This window comes from Oncorhynchus clarkii, chromosome 5 (assembly GCF_045791955.1).
Source record: "Oncorhynchus clarkii lewisi isolate Uvic-CL-2024 chromosome 5, UVic_Ocla_1.0, whole genome shotgun sequence".
NCBI lineage: Eukaryota > Metazoa > Chordata > Actinopteri > Salmoniformes > Salmonidae > Oncorhynchus > Oncorhynchus clarkii.
In genome coordinates this window covers 3239502-3260906 of record NC_092151.1, presented here as the reverse complement: position 1 = coordinate 3260906, position 21405 = coordinate 3239502, and the positions used below count along the sequence as shown (strand labels likewise).

General features: G+C 45.3%; 1 protein-coding gene across 1 annotated transcript in view; it reads left to right on the top strand.

The window, feature by feature from the left end:
* LOC139409822 (MOB kinase activator 3B) overlaps positions 1 to 21405 on the top strand; it is a 38826-nt gene that overhangs the window by 11095 nt on the left and 6326 nt on the right. The window contains exon 2 of the mRNA XM_071155207.1: positions 16485 to 16687. Within this exon, the coding sequence (XP_071011308.1) occupies positions 16485 to 16687 (203 nt within the window). The remainder of the gene's footprint in view (positions 1 to 16484; positions 16688 to 21405) is intronic.

The following is a 21405-nucleotide window of genomic DNA, read 5'->3' as shown; positions in this document are numbered from 1 at the left end:
GTGTAGTCAGGGTTAGTGTAGTCAGGGTTAGTGTAGTCAGGGTTAGTGTAGCCAGGGTTAGTGTAGCCAGGGTTAGTGTAGTCAGGGTTAGTGTAGCCAGGGTTAGTGTAGTCAGGGTTAGTGTAGCCAGTGTTAGTGTAGTCAGGGTTAGTGTATCCAGTGTTAGTGTAGTCAGGGTTAGTCTAGCCAGGGTTAGTGTTAGTGTAGCCAGGGTTAGTGTAGCCAGGGTTAGTGTTAGTGTAGCCAGGGTTAGTGTAGTTAGGGTTAGTGTTAGTGTAGCCAGGGTTAGTATAGTCAGGGTTAGTGTAGTCAGGGTTAGTGTAGCCAGGGTTAGTGTTAGTGTAGCCAGGGTTAGTGTAGCCAGGGTTAGTGTAGCCAGGGTTAGTGTAGCCAGGGTTAGTGTATCCAGTGTTAGTGTAGTCAGGGTTAGTCTAGCCAGGGTTAGTGTTAGTGTAGCCAGGGTTAGTGTAGCCAGGGTTAGTGTTAGTGTAGTCAGGGTTAGTGTTAGTGTAGCCACGGTTAGTGTTAGTGTAGCCAGGGTTAGTGTAGTCAGGGTTAGTGTAGCCAGGGTTGGTGTAGTCAGGGTTAGTGTAGCCAGTGTTAGTGTAGTCAGGGTTAGTCTAGCCAGGGTTAGTGTTAGTGTAGCCAGGGTTAGTGTAGCCAGGGTTAGTGTAGCCAGGGTTAGTGTTAGTGTAGCCAGGGTAGTGTAGCCAGGGTTAGTGTAGCCAGGGTTAGTGTAGCCAGGGTTAGTGTTAGTGTAGCCACGGTTAGTGTAGTCAGGGTTAGTGTTAGTGTAGCCACGGTTAGTGTTAGTGTAGCCAGGGTTAGTGTAGTCAGGGTTAGTGTAGCCAGAGTTAGTGTTAGTGTAGCCAGGGTTAGTGTAGCCAGGGTTAGTGTAGCCAGGGTTAGTGTAGCCAGGGTTAGTGTTAGTGTAGCCAGGGTAGTGTAGTCAGGGTTAGTGTAGCCAGGGTTAGTGTAGCCAGGGTTAGTGTTAGTGTAGCCACGGTTAGTGTAGTCAGGGTTAGTGTTAGTGTAGTCACGGTTAGTGTTAGTGTAGCCAGGGTTAGTGTTAGGATATTCACAGTCTATTGTCCATTGCTCGTGTTTCTTGGCCCAAGCAAGTCTCTTCTTATTAGTAGTGGTTGCTTTGCAGCAATTCAACCATGAAGGCCTGATTCACACGGTCTCCTCTGAACAGTTGATGTTGAGATGTGTCTGTTACTTGAACGCTGTGAACCATTTATTTGGGCTGCAATTTCTGAGGCTGGTAACTCTAATCAACCTATCCTTGGGTTGGCAGGTAGCCTAGTGGTTAGAGCATTGGGCCAGTAACCAAAAGGTTGCTGGATCTAATCCCTGAGCTGACAAGGTCATTATTTGTCGTTCTGCCCCTGAACAAGGCAGTTAACCCATTGTTCCCCGGTAGGCCTTAATTGTAAATAAGAATGTGTTCATAACTGACATGCCTAGTTAAATGAAAAATGTAATCCTCTGCAGCAGAGGTAACTCTGGGTCTTCCTTTCCTGTGGCGATCCTCATGAGAGCCAGTTTCATAGCATCTCGGAGTCGCTCGCCTGTTGACGTTGAGACTGGTGTTTTGCAGGTACTATTTAATGAAGCTGCCAGTTGAGGACTTGTGAGGCGTCTGTTTCTCAAACTAGACACTCTAAGGTAACTATCCTCTTGCTCAGTTGTGCACCGGGGCCTCCCACTCCTCTTTATATTCTGGTTAGAGCCAGTTTGCGCTGTTCTGTGAAGGAAGTAGTACACAGCATGGGACTAGATCTTCAGTTTCTTGGCAATTTGGCGCATGGAATAGCCTTCATTTCTCAGAACAAGAATAGACTGATGAGTTTCAGAAGAAAGTTTGTTGTTTCTGGCCATTTTGAGCCTGTAATCGAACCCACAAATGCTGATGCTCCAGATACTCAACTAGACTAACTAAGGCCAGTTTTATTTCTTCATTAATCGTAACAACAGTTTTCAGCTGTGCTAACATAATTGCAAAAGGGTTTTCTAATGATCAATTAGCCTTTTAAATGATAAACTTGGATTAGCTAACACTACGTGCCATTGGAACACAGGAGTGATGGTTGCTGATAATGGGCCTCTGTACGCCTATGTAGATATTCCATAAAAAAATCTACCGTTTCAAGCTACAATAGTCATTTACAACTTTAACAATGTCTACACTGTTTTTCTGATTAATTTTATGTTATTTTAAATGGGCAAAAAAATGCGCTTTTCTTTCAAAAATAAGGACATTTCTAAGTGACCCCAAACTTTTGAACGGGAGTGTATCATTGTCATTATGGGGCATTGTGTGTAGATTGACGAGAGACAAAAAAAATAACACTTCAATCCATTTTAGAACAAGGCTGTAATGGGGTATTGTGATGTCATTATGGGGTATTGTGATGTCATTATGGGGTATTGTGATGTCATTGTGGGGTATTGTGATGTCATTATGGGAAGGCTGTAACGTAACAAAATGTGTAAAAAGTCAAGGGGTCTGAATACTTTCCGGAGGCTCTGTATTTATCCAAGATAAATATGTAGGTCTACTGATTTGATCAGGAGTCGTCGACTGCTGCTTTCTGTGTATCAATGCCCATGTTTAAACACCTGCTTCATTCATCAATCATACCTGGGTTGCAGATACAGTGGGGCAAAAAAGTATGTAGTCAGCCACCAATTGTGCAAGTTCTCCCACTTAAAAAGATGAGAGAGGCCTGTAATGTTCATCATAGGTACACTTCAACTATGACAGACAAAATTAGAAAAAAAATCATGAAAATCACATTGTAGGATTTTTAATGAATTGATTTGCAAATTATGGTGGAAAATAAGTATTTGGTCACCTACAAACAAGCAAGATTTCTGCCTCGCACAGACCTGTAACTTTAAGAGGCTCCTCTGTCCTCCACTCGTTACCTGCATTAATGGCACCTGTTTTAACTTGTTATCAGTATAAAAGACACCTGTCCACAACCTCAAACAGTCACACTCCACTATGGCCACGACCAAAGAGCTGTCAAAGGACACCAGAAACAGAATTGTAGACCTGCACCAGGATGGGAAGACTGAATCTGCAATAGGTAAGCAGCTTGGTTTGAAGAAATCAACTGTGGGAGCAATTATTAGGAAATGGAAGACATACAAGACCACTGATAATCTCCCTCGATCTGGGGCTCCACGCAAGATCTCACCCCATGGGGTCAAAATGATCACAAGAACGGTGAGCAAAAATCCCAGAACCTCACGGGGGGACCTAGTGAATGACCTGCAGAGAGCTGGGACCAAAGTAACAAAGCCTACCATCAGTAACAAACTATGCCGCCAGGGACTCAAATCTTGCAGTGCCAGACGTGTCCCCCTGCTTAAGCCAGTACATGTCCAGGCCCGTCTGAAGTTTGCTAGAGAGCATTTGGATGATCCATAAGAAGATTGGGAGAATGTAATATGGTCAGATGAAACCAAAATATAACTTTTTGGTAAAAACTCAGCTCGTCGTGTTTGGAGGACAAAGAATGCTGAGTTGCATCCAAAGAACACCATACCTACTGTGAAGCATGGGGGTGGAAACATCATGCTTTGGGGCTGTTTTTCTGCAAAGGGACCAGGACGACTGAGAGAATGAATGGGGCCATGTATCGTGAGATTTTGAGTGAAAACCTCCTTCCATCAGCAAGGGCATTGAATATGAAACGTGGCTTGGTCTTTCAGCATGACAATGATCCCAAACACACCGCCCGGGCAACGAAGGAGTGGCTTCGTAAGAAGCATTTCAAGGTCCTGGAGTGGCCTAGCCAGTCTCCAGATCTCAACCCCATAGAAAATATTTGGAGGGAGTTGAAAGTCCGTGTTGCCCAGCAACAGCCCCAAAACATCATTGCTCTAGAGGAGATCTGCATGAAGGAATGGGCCAAAATACCAGCAACAGTGTGTGAAAACCTTGTGAAGACTTACAGAAAACGTTTGACCTCTGTCATTGCCAACAAAGGGTATATAACAAAGTACCGAGATAAACTTTTGTTATTGACCAAATACTTATTTTCCACCATAATTTGCAAATTAATTAATTAAAAATCCTGCAATGTGATTTTCTGGATTTTTTTTTCTCATTTTGTCTGTCATAGTTGAAGTGTACCTATGCTGAACATTACAGGCCTCTCTCATCTTTTTAAGTGGGAGAACTTGCACAATTGGTGGCTGACTAAATACTTTTTTGCTCCACTGTAGCTGAACAAATGCCTCTTAAAAGGCAGCTTGACGCCAGACTCTTAAAGAGTTCTTAAAGGGAAGCTTGACGCTGTGGGAGTCAGCAGACTCTTAAAGGGAAGCTTGAAGCTGTGGGAGTCAGCAGACTCTTAAAGGGAAGCTTGACACTGTGGGAGTCAGCATACTCTTAAAGGGAAGCTTGACGCTGTGGGAGTCAGCAGACTCTTAAAGGGAGGCTTGACGCTGTGGGAGTCAGCAGACTCTTAAAGGGAAGCTTGAAGCTGTGGGAGTCAGCAGACTCTTAAAGGGAAGCTTGACACTGTGGGAGTCAGCATACTCTTAAAGGGAAGCTTGACGCTGTGGGAGTCAGCAGACTCTTAAAGGGAGGCTTGACGCTGTGGGAGTCAGCAGACTCTTAAAGGGAAGCTTGACGCTGTGGGAGTCAGCAGACTCTTAAAGGGAAGGTTGACGCTGTGGGATTCAGCAGACTCTTAAAGGGAAGGTTGACGCTGTGGGAGTCAGCAGACTCTTAAAGGGAAGGTTGACGCTGTGGGAGTCAGCAGACTCTTAAAGGGAAGGTTGACGCTGTGGGAGTCAGCAGACTCTTAAAGGGAAGGTTGACGCTGTGGGAGTCAGCAGACTCTTAAAGGGAAGGTTGACGCTGTGGGAGTCAGCAGACTCTTAAAGGGAAGCTTGACGCTGTGGGAGTCAGCAGACTCTTAAAGGGAAGCTTGACGCTGTGGGAGTCAGCAGACTCTTAAAGGGAGGCTTGACGCTGTGGGATTCAGCAGACTCTTAAAGGGAAGCTTGACGCTGTGGGAGTCAGCAGACTCTTAAAGGGAAGGTTGACGCTGTGGGATTCAGCAGACTCTTAAAGGGAGGCTTGACGCTGTGGGAGTCAGCAGACTCTTAAAGGGAAGGTTGACGCTGTGGGAGTCAGCAGACTCTTAAAGGGAAGCTTGACGCTGTGGGAGTCAGCAGACTCTTAAAGGGAAGGTTGACGCTGTGGGAGTCAGCAGACTCTTAAAGGGAAGGTTGACGCTGTGGGATTCAGCAGACTCTTACATGGTGGTTCTTAAAGGTTCAGTGTAGGCAACATTCAGTTTTACAACAGCTGATGAAACTAACACTTGTAAAAGTGAGAAAAAAAAGGTATCTGACAAAAACAAATCAAGTAACCAGGCTGCTTACTTTTTCTATTTACCTGGCTACTCCATGTGCTTGTGGAAAACAGTGCAGGGCTCTCTGGGATGTCCTTTAACAGTTGCACATCTAGCTTCTCTGTTGTACAACTGAATGGTTGAATTCTTACAGTCAACCTAATACCTCGGGCAATAATGGAGTAATCTGTTCCTGGATTGTGAGATTACACTCAGTATGATCCTGTTACCTCAGACCCAGCGGAGCCGAGCCAGTAGACTGTGGCTGCACCTATTCCAAATACAGGTGAAGTCGGAAGTTTACATACAGTGCCTTGCGAAAGTATTCGGCCCCCTTGAACTTTGCGACCTTTTGCCACATTTCAGGCTTCAAACATAAAGATATAAAACTGTATTTAAAAAAAAAAATAAAGCAAAATCTACAATGGAATGGTTCAAAAATAAACATATCCAGGTGTTAGAATGGCCAAGTCAAAGTCCAGACCTGAATCCAATCGAGAATCTGTGGAAAGAACTGAAAACTGCTGTTCACAAATGCTCTCCATCCAACCTCACTGAGCTCAAGCTGTTTTGCAAGGAGGAATGGGAAAAAATGTCAGTCTCTCGATGTGCAAAACTGATAGAGACATACCCCAAGCGACTTACAGCTGTAATCGCAGCAAAAGGTGGCGCTACAAAGTATTAACTTAAGGGGGCTGAATAATTTTGCACGCCCAATTTTCCAGTTTTTGATTTGTTAAAAAAGTTTGAAATATCCAATAAATGTCGTTCCACTTCATGATTGTGTCCCACTTGTTGTTGATTCTTCACAAAAAAATACAGTTTTATATCTTTATGTTTGAAGCCTGAAATGTGGCAAAAGGTCGCAAAGTTCAAGGGGTCCGAATACTTTCGCAAGGCACATCTTCACCAAATACATTCAAGCTCAGTTTCACAATTCCTGACATTTAATCCTAGTAAAAAAATCCCTGTTTTAGGTCAGTTAGAATAATAGTAGAGATAATGATTTATTTCAGCTTTTATTTCTTTCATCACATTCCCAGTGGGTCAGAAGTTTACATACACTCAATTTGTATATCAAATCAAATCAAATTTTATTTGTCACATACACATGGTTAGCAGATGTTAATGCGAGTGTAGCGAAATGCTTGTGCTTCTAGTTCCGACAATGCAGTAATAACCAACAAGTAATCTAACTAACAATTCCAAAACTACTGTCTTGTACACAGTGTGAGGGGATAAAGAATATGTACATAAGGATATATGAATGAGTGATGGTACAGAGCAGCATAGGCAAGATACAGTAGATGGTATTGAGTGCAGTATATACAAATGAGATGAGTATGTAAACAAAAGTGGCATAGTTAAAGTGGCTAGTGATACATGTATTACATAAGGATACAGTCGATGATATAGAGTACAGTATATACGTATGCATATGAGATGAATAATGTAGGGTAAGTAACATTATATAAGGTAGCATTGTTTAAAGTGGCTAGTGATATATTTACATCATTTCCCATCAATCCCATTATTAAAGTGGCTGGAGTTGAGTCAGTGTCAGTGTGTTGGCAGCAGCCACTCAATGTTAGTGGTGGCTGTTTAACAGTCTGATAGCCTTGAGATAGAAGCTGTTTTTCAGTCTCTCGGTCCCAGCTTTGATGCACCTGTACTGACCTCGCCTTCTGGATGATAGCGGGGTGAACAGGCAGTGGCTCGGGTGGTTGATGTCCTTGATGATCTTTATGGCCTTCCTGTGACATCGGGTGGTGTAGGTGTCCTGGAGGGCAGGTAGTTTGCCCCCGGTGATGCGTTGTGCAGACCTCACTACCCTCTGGAGAGCCTTACGGTTGAGGGCGGAGCAGTTGCCGTACCAGGCGGTGATACAGCCCGCCAGGATGCTCTCGATTGTGCATCTGTAGAAGTTTGTGAGTGCTTTTGGTGACAAGCCGAATTTCTTCAGCCTCCTGAGGTTGAAGAGGCGCTGCTGCGCCTTCTTCACAATGCTGTCTGTGTGAGTGGACCAATTCAGTTTGTCTGTGATGTGTATGCCGAGGAACTTAAAACTTGCTACCCTCTCCACTACTGTTCCATCAATGTGGATAGGGGGGTGTTCCCTCTGCTGTTTCCTGAAGTCCACAATCATCTCCTTAGTTTTGTTGACGTTGAGTGTGAGGTTATTTTCCTGACACCACACTCCGAGGGCCCTCACCTCCTCCCTGTAGGCCGTCTCGTCGTTGTTGGTAATCAAGCCTACCACTGTTATGTCGTCCGCAAACTTGATGATTGAGTTGGAGACGTGCGTGGCCACGCAGTCGTGGGTGAACAGGGAGTACAGGAGAGGGCTCAGAACGCACCCTTGTGGGGCCCCAGTGTTGAGGATCAGCGGGGAGGAGATGTTGTTGCCTACCCTCACCACCTGGTGGCGGCCCGTCAGGAAGTCCAGTACCCAGTTGCACAGGGCGGGGTCGAGACCCAGGGTCTCGAGCTTGATGACGAGCTTGGAGGGTACTATGGTGTTGAATGCCGAGCTGTAGTCAATGAACAGCATTCTCACATAGGTATTCCTCTTGTCCAGATGGGTTAGGGCAGTGTGCAGTGTGGTTGAGATTGCATCGTCTGTGGACCTATTTGGGCGGTAAGCAAATTGTAGTGGGTCTAGGGTGTCAGGTAGGGTGGAGGTGATATGGTCCTTGACTAGTCTCTCAAAGCCAAGGACCATATCACCTCCACCCTACCTGACACCCTATTTGGTAGCATTGCATTTAAATTGTTTAACTTGGGTCAAACGTTTTGGGTAGCCTTCCACAAGCTTCCCACAATAAGTTGGGTGAATTTTGGCCCATTCCTCCAGACAGAGCTGGTGTAACTGAGTCAGGTTTGTAGGCCTCCTTGCTCGCACACACTTTTTCAGTTCTGCCCACACATTTTCTATAGGATTGAGGTCAAGGCTTTGTGATGGCCACTCTGTCACGAACCGGCTCAAAGCCCGTAACAAAAGGGAGACAACGTGGAGATAAGGAGTAACAAAATATATATTTATTAACTAAAGCAACTAAGGAAAATATACAATGGTGTGTGTAATCAGTAATCAGTAGTGTAAGTGAGTGTTTTGCATGCATGAATGTGATAATGCAGGGTGTTGAAAGGTGCCAAAGCAAACAAACAAAAGGCAACCAAGAACCACAACACAATCTACAAAGGTGTCTGCATGGAGAGAGTCTCTCCCATGAATGTGGAAGAGGTCTATTTATCCTGGGACACACCTGGCCCAGGTGTTTCCCATGTAGCTGACGACCCTCCCAACTCCGCCCACCGGCATCCTAATAAGGAAACAAGAACAAAGACAGAATACGGCAGACAGAGTGGGAGGGTCGTCACAACTCCAATACCTTGACTTTGTTGTCCTTAAGCCATTTCGCCACAACTTTGGAAGTATGCTTGGGGTCATTGTCCATTTGGAAGACCCATTTGCGACCAAGCTTTAACTTCCTGACTGATGTCTTGAGATGTTGCTTCAATGGACAGTGAGGGAAAAAAGTATTTGATCCCCTGCTGATTTTGTACATTTGCCCACTGAAAAAGAAATGACCAGTCTATAATTTTAACGGTAGGTTTATTTGAACAGTGAGAGACAGAATAACAACAAAATCAAGGAAAACACATGTCAAAAATGTTATAAATTGATTTGCATTTTAATGAGGGAAATAAGTATTTGACCCCCTCTCAATCAGAAAGATTTCTGGCTCTCAGGTGTCTTTTATACAGGTAACGAGCTGGTTGACGTGGGAGTCAGCAGACTCTTAACGGGAAGCTTGACGCTGTGGGAGTCAGCAGACTCTTAAAGGGAAGCTTGACGCTGTGGGAGTCAGCAGACTCTTAAAGGGAAGGTTGACGCTGTGGGATTCAGCAGACTCTTAAAGGGAGGCTTGACGCTGTGGGAGTCAGCAGACTCTTAAAGGGAAGGTTGACGCTGTGGGAGTCAGCAGACTCTTAAAGGGAAGCTTGACGCTGTGGGAGTCAGCAGACTCTTAAAGGGAAGGTTGACGCTGTGGGAGTCAGCAGACTCTTAAAGGGAAGGTTGACGCTGTGGGATTCAGCAGACTCTTACATGGTGGTTCTTAAAGGTTCAGTGTAGGCAACATTCAGTTTTACAACAGCTGATGAAACTAACACTTGTAAAAGTGAGAAAAAAAAGGTATCTGACAAAAACAAATCAAGTAACCAGGCTGCTTACTTTTTCTATTTACCTGGCTACTCCATGTGCTTGTGGAAAACAGTGCAGGGCTCTCTGGGATGTCCTTTAACAGTTGCACATCTAGCTTCTCTGTTGTACAACTGAATGGTTGAATTCTTACAGTCAACCTAATACCTCGGGCAATAATGGAGTAATCTGTTCCTGGATTGTGAGATTACACTCAGTATGATCCTGTTACCTCAGACCCAGCGGAGCCGAGCCAGTAGACTGTGGCTGCACCTATTCCAAATACAGGTGAAGTCGGAAGTTTACATACAGTGCCTTGCGAAAGTATTCGGCCCCCTTGAACTTTGCGACCTTTTGCCACATTTCAGGCTTCAAACATAAAGATATAAAACTGTATTTAAAAAAATAAATAAAGCAAAATCTACAATGGAATGGTTCAAAAATAAACATATCCAGGTGTTAGAATGGCCAAGTCAAAGTCCAGACCTGAATCCAATCGAGAATCTGTGGAAAGAACTGAAAACTGCTGTTCACAAATGCTCTCCATCCAACCTCACTGAGCTCAAGCTGTTTTGCAAGGAGGAATGGGAAAAAATGTCAGTCTCTCGATGTGCAAAACTGATAGAGACATACCCCAAGCGACTTACAGCTGTAATCGCAGCAAAAGGTGGCGCTACAAAGTATTAACTTAAGGGGGCTGAATAATCTTGCACGCCCAATTTTCCAGTTTTTGATTTGTTAAAAAAGTTTGAAATATCCAATAAATGTCGTTCCACTTCATGATTGTGTCCCACTTGTTGTTGATTCTTCACAAAATAATACAGTTTTATATCTTTATGTTTGAAGCCTGAAATGTGGCAAAAGGTCGCAAAGTTCAAGGGGTTCGAATACTTTCGCAAGGCACTGTACATCTTCGCCAAATACATTCAAGCTCAGTTTCACAATTCCTGACATTTAATCCTAGTAAAAAAATCCCTGTTTTAGGTCAGTTAGAATAATAGTAGAGATAATGATTTATTTCAGCTTTTATTTCTTTCATCACATACCCAGTGGGTCAGAAGTTTACATACACTCAATTTGTATTTGGTAGCATTGCATTTAAATTGTTTAACTTGGGTCAAACGTTTTGGGTAGCCTTCCACAAGCTTCCCACAATAAGTTGGGTGAATTTTGGCCCATTCCTCCAGACAGAGCTGGTGTAACTGAGTCAGGTTTGTAGGCCTCCTTGCTCGCACACGCTTTTTCAGTTCTGCCCACAAATGTTCTATAGGATTGAGGTCAAGGCTTTGTGATGGCCACTCTGTCACGAACCGGCTCAAAGCCCGTAACAAAAGGGAGACAACGTGGAGATAAGGAGTAACAAAATATATATTTATTTACTAAAGCAACTAAGGAAAATATACAATGGTGTGTGTAATCAGTAATCAGTAGTGTAAGTGAGTGTTTTGCATGCATGAATGTGATAATGCAGGGTGTTGAAAGGTGCCAAAGCAAACAAACAAAAGGCCACCAAGAACCACAACACAATCTACAAAGGTGTCTGCATGGAGAGAGTCTCTCCCATGAATGTGGAAGAGGTCTATTTATCCTGGGACACACCTGGCCCAGGTGTTTCCCATGTAGCTGACGACCCTCCCAACTCCGCCCACCGGCATCCTAATAAGGAAACAAGAACAAAGACAGAATACGGCAGACAGAGTGGGAGGGTCGTCACAACTCCAATACCTTGACTTTGTTGTCCTTAAGCCATTTCGCCACAACTTTGGAAGTATGCTTGGGGTCATTGTCCATTTGGAAGACCCATTTGCGACCAAGCTTTAACTTCCTGACTGATGTCTTGAGATGTTGCTTCAATGGACAGTGAGGGAAAAAAGTATTTGATCCCCTGCTGATTTTGTACATTTGCCCACTGAAAAAGAAATGACCAGTCTATAAGTTTAACGGTAGGTTTATTTGAACAGTGAGAGACAGAATAACAACAAAATCAAGGAAAACACATGTCAAAAATGTTATAAATTGATTTGCATTTTAATGAGGGAAATAAGTATTTGACCCCCTCTCAATCAGAAAGATTTCTGGCTCTCAGGTGTCTTTTATACAGGTAACGAGCTGGTTGACGTGGGAGTCAGCAGACTCTTAAAGGGAAGCTTGACGCTGTGGGAGTCAGCAGACTCTTAAAGGGAAGCTTGACGCTGTGGGAGTCAGCAGACTCTTAACCTGTTGCGACGACCAAACCCGGATCCGGGATTCTATTTATAGACCTAAGCTCATTACCATAACGCAACGTTAACTATTCATGAAAATCGCAAATGAAATGAAATAAATATGCTAGCTCTCAAGCTTAGCCTTTTGTTAACAACACTGTCATCTCAGATTTTCAAAATATGCTTTTCAACCATAGGAAAACAATAATTTGTGTAACAGTAGCTAGCTAGCGTAGCATTTAGCGTTAGCATTAGCGTTAGCATTAGCGTTAGCATTTAGCAGGCAACTATCACAAAAACAAGTAAAGCCTTCAAATAAAATAACTTACCTTTGAAGAACTTCTGATGTTTTCAATGAGGAGACTCTCAGTTAGATAGCAGATGCTCCGTTTTTCCAAAAAGATTCTTTGTGTATTAGAAATAGCTCCGTTTTGTACATCACATTTGGCTACAAAAAAAAAAAAAAAAAAAAAAAAAAAAAACGAAAATTCAGTCCTCAAAACGCGAACTTTTTTCCAAATTAACTCCATAATATCGACTGAAACATGGCAAACGTGGTTTAGAATCAATCCTCAAGGTGTTTTTCCACATATCTCTTCAATGATATATCCTTCGTGGAAGCCTGGTTTCTCCTTGCTCTCAAATGGAAAAATAATTGCACCTGGCTTTACGCTCCAATTTCGACGCAGGGACACCAGGCGGACACTTGGAAAATGTAGTCTCTTATGGTCAATCTTCCAATGATATGCCTACAAATACGTCACAATGCTGCTAACACTTTGGGGGAACGACAGAAAGTGTAGGCTCATTCCTTGCGCAATCACAGCCATATAAGGAGACAATGGAAAACAGAGCTTCAGAAATTCTGATCATTTCCTGGTTGATGCATCATCTTGGTTTCGCCTGTAGAATGAGTTCTGGGGCACTTACAGACAATATCTTTGCAGATTCTGAAACTTCAGAGTGTTTTCTTTCAAAAACTGTCAAGAATATGCATAGTCGAGCATCTTTTCGTGACAAAATATCGCGCTTAAAACGGGAACGTTTTTTATCCAAAAATGAAATAGCGCCCCTAGAGATCAAAGAGGTTAAAGGGAAGGTTGACGCTGTGGGAGTCAGCAGACTCTTAAAGGGAAGGTTGACGCTGTGGGATTCAGCAGACTCTTAAAGGGAAGGTTGACGCTGTGGGATTCAGCAGACTCTTAAAGGGAGGCTTGACGCTGTGGGAGTCAGCAGACTCTTAAAGGGAAGGTTGACGCTGTGGGAGTCAGCAGACTCTTAAAAGGAAGCTTGACGCTGTGGGAGTCAGCAGACTCTTAAAGGGAGTATAAAAGACACCTGTCCACAGAAGTAATCAATCAGATTATCATCATCCTAAAACCTACTCTGAGCAGTGTCTTATCATCATCCTGAAACCTACTCTGAGCAGTGTCTTATCATCATCCTGAAACCTACTCTGAGCAGTGTCTTATCATCATCCTAAAACCTACTCTGAGCAGTGTCTTATCATCATCCTGAAACCTACTCTGAGCAGTGTCTTAACATCACCCTAAAACCTACTCTGAGCAGTGTCTTATCATCATCCTAAAACCTACTCTGAGCAGTGTCTTATCATCATCCTGAAACCTACTCTGAGCAGTGTCTTATCATCATCCTGAAACCTACTCTGAGCAGTGTCTTATCATCATCCTGAAACCTACTCTGAGCAGTGTCTTAAGATCCTAAAACCTACTCTGAGCAGTGTCTTATCATCACCCTAAAACCTACTCTGAGCAGTGTCTTATCATCCTAAAACCTACTCTGAGCAGTGTCTTATCATCATCCTAAAACCTACTCTGAGCAGTGTCTTAACATCCTAAAACCTACTCTGAGCAGTGTCTTATCATCATCCTAAAACCTACTCTGAGCAGTGTCTTAAGATCCTAAAACCTACTCTGAATTGTTTTTGTTGTTGTCTTAAACCCGGTTTTAACAGGATTCCCAGGACCTTTTCTGAGATGATATGTGGATACGGGCCCAGATCTCACTCACTACTCACTGGCATAACCCCTAAACCACCTGGTGTGGGTTCATAGCCTGAGGAGTGGTAGGGTGAGAGGGGGAGGATAAGAGGAAGGGAAGAGGAGTGGTAGGATGGCTAAAGGGGGAGGAGATGTGAGAGGACAGAGCTAGATGGGGAGGAGAGGTGAGAGGAGGAGGGCAAGAGGAGGAGTAGGGCTAGAGGGGGAGAGGTGAGAGGAGGAGGAGGAGGAGGAGGAGAGGTGAGAGGAGGAGGGCTAGAGGAGGAGGAGGGCTAGAGGTGAGAGGAGGGCTGGAGGAGGAGAGGTGAGAGGAGGAGGAGAGGTGAGAGGAGGAGGAGAGGTGAGAGGAGGGGGAGAGGTGAGAGGAGGGCGGTCCAGCCGCAGGGTGCAGGCGTTTCATTTAGCTCTGCTCTTTGATCCTGTCTCCCAAGTTTCCTGCTGCGAAGAAGGTTCATACTCTCCCTCCCCTTCCATCTCTTCTCCTCCTTCCAGTCTCTCTCCCTTCCTGCCCTGCCCATCCCCTCTCCTCCCCCTCTCTTTCCTCCATCCAGTCTCTCTGTACTAACTACAGTGGGGCAAAAAAGTATTTAGTCAGCCACCAATTGTGCAAGTTCTCCCACTTAAAAAGATGAGAGAGGCCTGTAATTTTTATCATAGGTACACTTCAACTATGACAGACAGACTATGTGTTGCCTCTCAGGTCACCGGTAGTTTTGGGCTCGCCAGTAATCGTCCAGTGGGTTGTGATGTATGTCTGCAGGCTGAACCTGTTTTCCACGGTGGGATGGTCGACATTCACCCTGTGATTGGCTTGATGAAGTGGGCATTTTTCATCAACACAACACAGTTAGCCTAGCAGACAATGAAAGGTTACCGATAGCAACTAGATATAGAGTAAGGTAAAACTTAAGCATCTGGTTCTGCCTGGCATTTAGATTGTCCTGTAATCTGATAGTGTGGTTGTATTTACTTGACCTAACTTGTCCATGTATGTGTCCAATGCTGGGGGACAAATTAAACGTCCATGTTGCGAACAATAGAGTTTATTCAATTCAATTATAGCCTCCAACTCAGGATACAGGCTAGTGTGGTACTAGTAGCTGGCATGTCATTGGATCACACTTTGAGATGACTTGATGACACTGGTGTTCGTTAGAGAGGACAGCTGTATTGCTACCAGAGAGGGATACATGAAGTAGAGCGGACTGGCATGTCGTTGGATCACACTTTGAGATGACTTGACGACACTGGTGTTCGTTAGAGAGGACAGCTGTATTGCTACCAGAGAGGGATACATGAAGTAGGACTGGCATGTCGTTGGATCGCCTCTAAGGCGTCTGATGGTAGGTAGAAAGACATTCAGTTTCTGATTCCTTCTGCTAATCCTCTGCTCGACAATACCACGTCATGGACACATTCATGCATTTTATAAACCCGGGTAGTTTGGATACAGGATGCTGATTGGATTAAAACATCATTCAGCCGTGTGTATGTGGATATCATGAATGACATTGCGCCTTTTCACCTTGATAAAACGGCTACGTCGAGAACAGATCTACATGTAGAAAATACGTGTTTAGAAGTGTGTTTGTCTCTCTCTCTCTCTCTCTCTCTCTCTCACACACTTTTTATCTCTGTCTCTCTCTTTCTCTCTCTCTCTCTCTCTCTCTCTGACCCTCTCTCTCTCTCTCTGACCCTCTCTCTCTCTCTCTCTCTCTCTCTGACCCTCTCTCTCTCTCTGACCCTCTCTCTCTGTCTTTCTCTCTGTCTCGCTTTGTCTCTCTCTCTCTCACTTTTTATCTCTCTCTTTCTCTCTGACCCTCTCTCTCTGTCTTTCTCTCTGTCTCACTTTGTCTCTCTCTCTCTCACACTTTTTTTTATCTCTCTCTAACTCTCTTTCTCTCTGACCCTCTCTCTCTCTCTAACTCTCTCTCTCTCTGACCCTCTCTCTCTGTCTTTCTCTCTGTCTCGCTTTGTCTCTCTCTCTCTCACACTTTTTTTATCTCTCTCTAACTCTCTTTCTCTCTGACCCTCTCTCTCTCTCTAACTCTCTCTCTCTCTGACCCTCTCTCTCTGTCTTTCTCTCTGTCTCGCTTTGTCTCTCTCTCTCTCACACTTTTTATCTCTCTCTAACTCTCTTTCTCAATTCAATTCAATTCAAGGGCTTTATTGGCATGGGAAATGTGTTAACATTGCTCCTGCTCTCTCTCCTGCTCCTATTCTCTCTGTCTCTCTTATTCTCTCTCTCTCTGTCTTTGTCTCTCTGTCTCGCTTTGTCTCTCTCTCTGTCTCGCTCTCTCTCACTTTTTATCTCTGTCTCTCTTTCTCTCTCTCTCTCTGTCTCTCTTTCTCTCTCTCTCTCTGACTCTCTCTCTGTCTTTCTCTCTCTGTCTCGCTTTGTCTCTCTCTCTCTCTCTTTGTCTCTCTCTCTGTCTTTCTCTCTCTTGTCTCGCTTTGTCTCTCTCTCTCTTTGTCTCTCTTTGTCTCTCTCTCTCTGTCTTTCTCTCTCTGTCTCGCTTTGTCTCTCTCTCTCTCTCTCTTTGTCTCTCTCTCTCTGTCTTTCTCTCTCTGTCTCGCTTTGTCTCTCTCTCTCTCTCTTTGTCTCTCTCTCTCTGTCTTTCTCTCTCTGTCTCGCTTTGTCTCTCTCTCTGTCTCTCTCTCTCACACCCCACAGGTATCCCCTTCCCCAAGAACTTCATCCAGATCTGTAAGAAGATCATCTGCCGTCTGTTCCGGGTGTTTGTCCACGTCTACATCCACCATTTTGACCGTATGATCCTGATGGGAGCTGAGGCCCATGTTAACACCTGCTATAAGCACTTCTACTACTTCAGCACAGAGCTCAACCTCATAGACCGCAAGGAGCTGGAGCCACTGGTGAGTCAAGACAGAGGTTTTGTCCCAAATGGCACTTTAGTCCCTATGTAGTGCACTACTTTAGACCAGAGCCCTATTCCCTATGTAGTGCACTACTTTAGACCAGAGCCCTATTCCCTATGTAGTGCACTACTTTAGACCAGAGCCCTATTCCCTATATAGTGCACTACTTTAGACCAGAGCCCTATTCCCTATGTAGTGCACTACTTTAGACCAGAGCCCTATTCCCTATGTAGTGCACTACTTTAGACCAGAGCCCTATTCCCTATGTAGTGCACTACTTTAGACCAGAGCCCTATTCCCTATATAGTGCACTACTTTAGACCAGAGCCCTATTCCCTATGTAGTGCACTACTTTAGACCAGAGCCCTATTCCCTATGTAGTGCACTACTTTAGACCAGAGCCCTATTCCCTATATAGTGCACTACTTTAGACCAGAGCCCTATTCCCTATATAGTGCACTACTTTAGACCAGAGCCCTATTCCCTATATAGTGCACTACTTTAGACCAGAGCCCTATTCCCTATATAGTGCACTACTTTAGACCAGAGCCCTATTCCCTATATAGTGCACTACTTTAGACCAGAGCCCTATTCCCTATATAGTGCACTACTTTAGACCAGTAGGAGTACAAGTTGAACAACTCAATCCTCTCAGAAAGACACACGTGACGAGGTGTTTATTAAAATACTCTGGTCACCCGGTAGTCATCAACTATGTCACCCGGTAGTCATCTACTATGTCACCCGGTAGTCATCTACTATGTTGGTGGGTAGCTAGCGGTTAAGAGCATTGGGCCAGGAACCGAGCACTTAACCTTTTTAATGCTCCTGTAAGTCGCTCCTGGTAAGACGACTCAAATATAAATGTTCAATAGGGACTGGCTGGACTGGTGTGACCTACGGGTTAGAGGGAAGTCGGTGTGACCTACGGGTTGGAGGGAAGTCGGTGTGACCTACGGGTTAGAGGGAAGTCGGTGTGACCTACGGGTTGGAGGGAAGTCGGTGTGACCTACGGGTTAGAGGGAAGTCGGTGTGACCTACGGGTTAGAGGGAAGTCGGTGTGACCTACGGGTTAGAGGGAAGTCGGTGTGACCTACGGGTTAGAGGGAAGTCGGTGTGACCTACGGGTTAGAGGGAAGTCGGTGTGACCTACGGGTTAGAGGGAAGTCGCGGATCAGAGAACATTAAGAGATCAGTGGTCAGCGCAGCCGCCTCCGGATCACATATATCTGTTGTCTGTGGACTCTCCCTTCCACTGTAATAAAATACAAAATACAAAAGAGGAGTAGAGATCCGTAAAATGTCTACTAAATCCCTCTCTCCTGGTCTACTAAACCCCTCTCTCCTGGTCTAATAAACCCCTCTCTCCTGGTCTAATAAACCCCTCTCTCCTGGTCTAATAAACCCCTCTCTCCTGGTCTAATAAACCCCTCTCTCCTGGTCTAATAAACCCCTCTCTCCTGGTCTACTAAACCCCACTCTCATGGTCTACTAAACCACACTCTCCTGGTCTACTAAACCCCTCTCTCCTGGTCTACTAAACCCCACTCTCTTGGTCTACTAAACCCCACTCTCCTGGTCTACTAAACCCCACTCTCCTGGTCTACTAAACCCCTCTCTCCTGGTCTAATAAACCCCTCTCTCCTGGTCTAATAAACCCCACTCTCCTGGTCTACTAAACCCCACTCTCCTGGTCTACTAAACCCCACTCTCCTGGTCTAATAAACCACACTCTCCTGGTCTACTAAACCCCACTCTCCTGGTCTACTAAACCCCACTCTCCTGGTCTACTAAACCCCACTCTCCTGGTCTACTAAACCACACTCTCCTGGTCTAATAAACCCCTCTCTCCTGGTCTAATAAACCCCTCTCTCCTGGTCTAATAAACCCCTCTCTCCTGGTCTACTAAACCCCACTCTCCTGGTCTACTAAACCCCACTCTCCTGGTCTACTAAACCCCACTCTCCTGGTCTACTAAACCACACTCCCCTGGTCTACTAAACCACACTCCCCTGGTCTACTAAACCACACTCTCCTGGTCTAATAAACCCCTCTCTCCTGGTCTAATAAACCCCTCTCTCCTGGTCTAATAAACCCCTCTCTCCTGGTCTAATAAACCCCTCTCTCCTGGTCTAATAAACCCCTCTCTCCTGGTCTAATAAACCCCTCTCTCCTGGTCTACTAAACCCCACTCTCATGGTCTACTAAACCACACTCTCCTGGTCTACTAAACCCCTCTCTCCTGGTCTACTAAACCCCACTCTCCTGGTCTACTAAACCACACTCTCCTGGTCTACTAAACCACACTCTCCTGGTCTACTAAACCCCACTCTCCTGGTCTACTAAACCCCACTCTCCTGGTCTACTAAACCCCACTCTCCTGGTCTACTAAACCACACTCTCCTGGTCTAATAAACCCCTCTCTCCTGGTCTAATAAACCCCTCTCTCCTGGTCTAATAAACCCCACTCTCCTGGTCTACTAAACCCCACTCTCCTGGTCTACTAAACCACACTCTCCTGGTCTACTAAACCCCACTCTCCTGGTCTACTAAACCACACTCTCCTGGTCTACTAAACCACACTCTCCTGGTCTAATAAACCCCTCTCTCCTGGTCTAATAAACCCCTCTCTCCTGGTCTAATAAACCCCTCTCTCCTGGTCTAATAAACCCCTCTCTCCTGGTCTAATAAACCCCTCTCTCCTGGTCTACTAAACCCCACTCTCATGGTCTACTAAACCACACTCTCCTGGTCTACTAAACCCCTCTCTCCTGGTCTACTAAACCCCACTCTCCTGGTCTAATAAACCCCTCTCTCCTGGTCTAATAAACCCCTCTCTCCTGGTCTAATAAACCCCTCTCTCCTGGTCTACTAAACCCCACTCTCCTTGTCTACTAAACCCCACTCTCCTGGTCTACTAAACCACACTCTCCTGGTCTACTAAACCCCACTCTCCTGGTCTACTAAACCACACTCTCCTGGTCTACTAAACCACACTCTCCTGGTCTACTAAACCCCACTCTCCTGGTCTACTAAACCACACTCTCCTGGTCTACTAAACCACAATCTCCTGGTCTACTAAACCCCTCTCTCCTGGTCTACTAAACCCCACTCTCCTGGTCTAATAAACCCCTCTCTCCTGGTCTAATAAACCCCACTCTCCTGGTCTACTAAACCCCACTCTCCTGGTCTACTAAACCCCACTTTACTGGTCTAATAAACCGCTCTCTCTCGGGCCAACTAAACCCCACTCTCCTGGTCTACTAAACCACACTCTCCTGGTCTACTAAACCCCTCTCTCCTAGTCTACTAAACCCCACTCTCCTGGTATAATAAACCCCTCTCTCCTGGTCTAATAAACCCCACTCTCCTGGTCTACTAAACCCCTCTCTCCTAGTCTACTAAACCCCACTCTCCTGGTCTAATAAACCCCCCTCTCCTGGACTAATAAACCCCACTCTCCTGGTCTACTAAACCCCACTCTCCTGGTCTAATAAACCCCTCTCTCCTGGTCTAATAAACCCCACTCTCCTGGTCTCATAAACCCCACTCTCCTGGTCTAATAAACCCCACTCTCCTGGTCTAATAAACCCCTCTCTCCTGGTCTACTAAACCCCACTCTCCTTGTCTACTAAACCCCACTCTCCTGGTCTACTAAACCACACTCTCCTGGTCTACTAAACCCCACTCTCCTGGTCTACTAAACCACACTCTCCTGGTCTACTAAACCACACTCTCCTGGTCTACTAAACCACACTCTCCTGGTCTACTAAACCCCACTCTCCTGGTCTACTAAACCCCACTCTCCTGGTCTAATAAACCCCTCTCTCCTGGTCTAATAAACCCCACTCTCCTGGTCTACTAAACCCCACTCTCCTGGTCTACTAAACCCCACTTTACTGGTCTAATAAACCGCTCTCTCTCGGGCCAACTAAACCCCACTCTCCTGGTCTACTAAACCACACTCTCCTGGTCTACTAAACCCCTCTCTCCTAGTCTACTAAACCCCACTCTCCTGGTATAATAAACCCCTCTCTCCTGGTCTAATAAACCCCACTCTTCTGGTCTACTAAACCCCTCTCTCCTAGTCTACTAAACCCCACTCTCCTGGTCTAATAAACCCCTCTCTCCTGGTCTAATAAACCCCACTCTCCTGGTCTACTAAACCCCACTCTCCTGGTCTAATAAACCCCTCTCTCCTGGTCTAATAAACCCCACTCTCCTGGTCTCATAAACCCCACTCTCCTGGTCTAATAAACCCCACTCTCCTGGTCTAATAAACCCCTCTCTCCTGGTCTAATAAACCCCACTCTCCTGGTCTAATAAACCCCACTCTCCTGGTCTACTAAACCCCACTCTCCTGGTCTACTAAACCCCACTCTCCTGGTCTACTAAACCCCTCTCTCCTGGTCTCATAAACCCCACTCTCCTGGTCTAATAAACCCCACTCTCCTGGTCTACTAAACCCCACTCTCCTGGTCTAATAAACCCCTCTCTCCTGGTCTACTAAACCCCTCTCTCCTGGTCTAATAAACCCCTCTCTCCTGGTCTAATAAACCCCTCTCACCTGGTCTAATAAACCCCTCTCTCCTGGTCTAATAAACCCCTCTCTCCTGGTCTCATAAACCCCACTCTCCTGGTCTAATAAACCCCACTCTCCTGGTCTAATAAACCCCACTCTCCTGGTCTACTAAACCCCTCTCTCCTGGTCTACT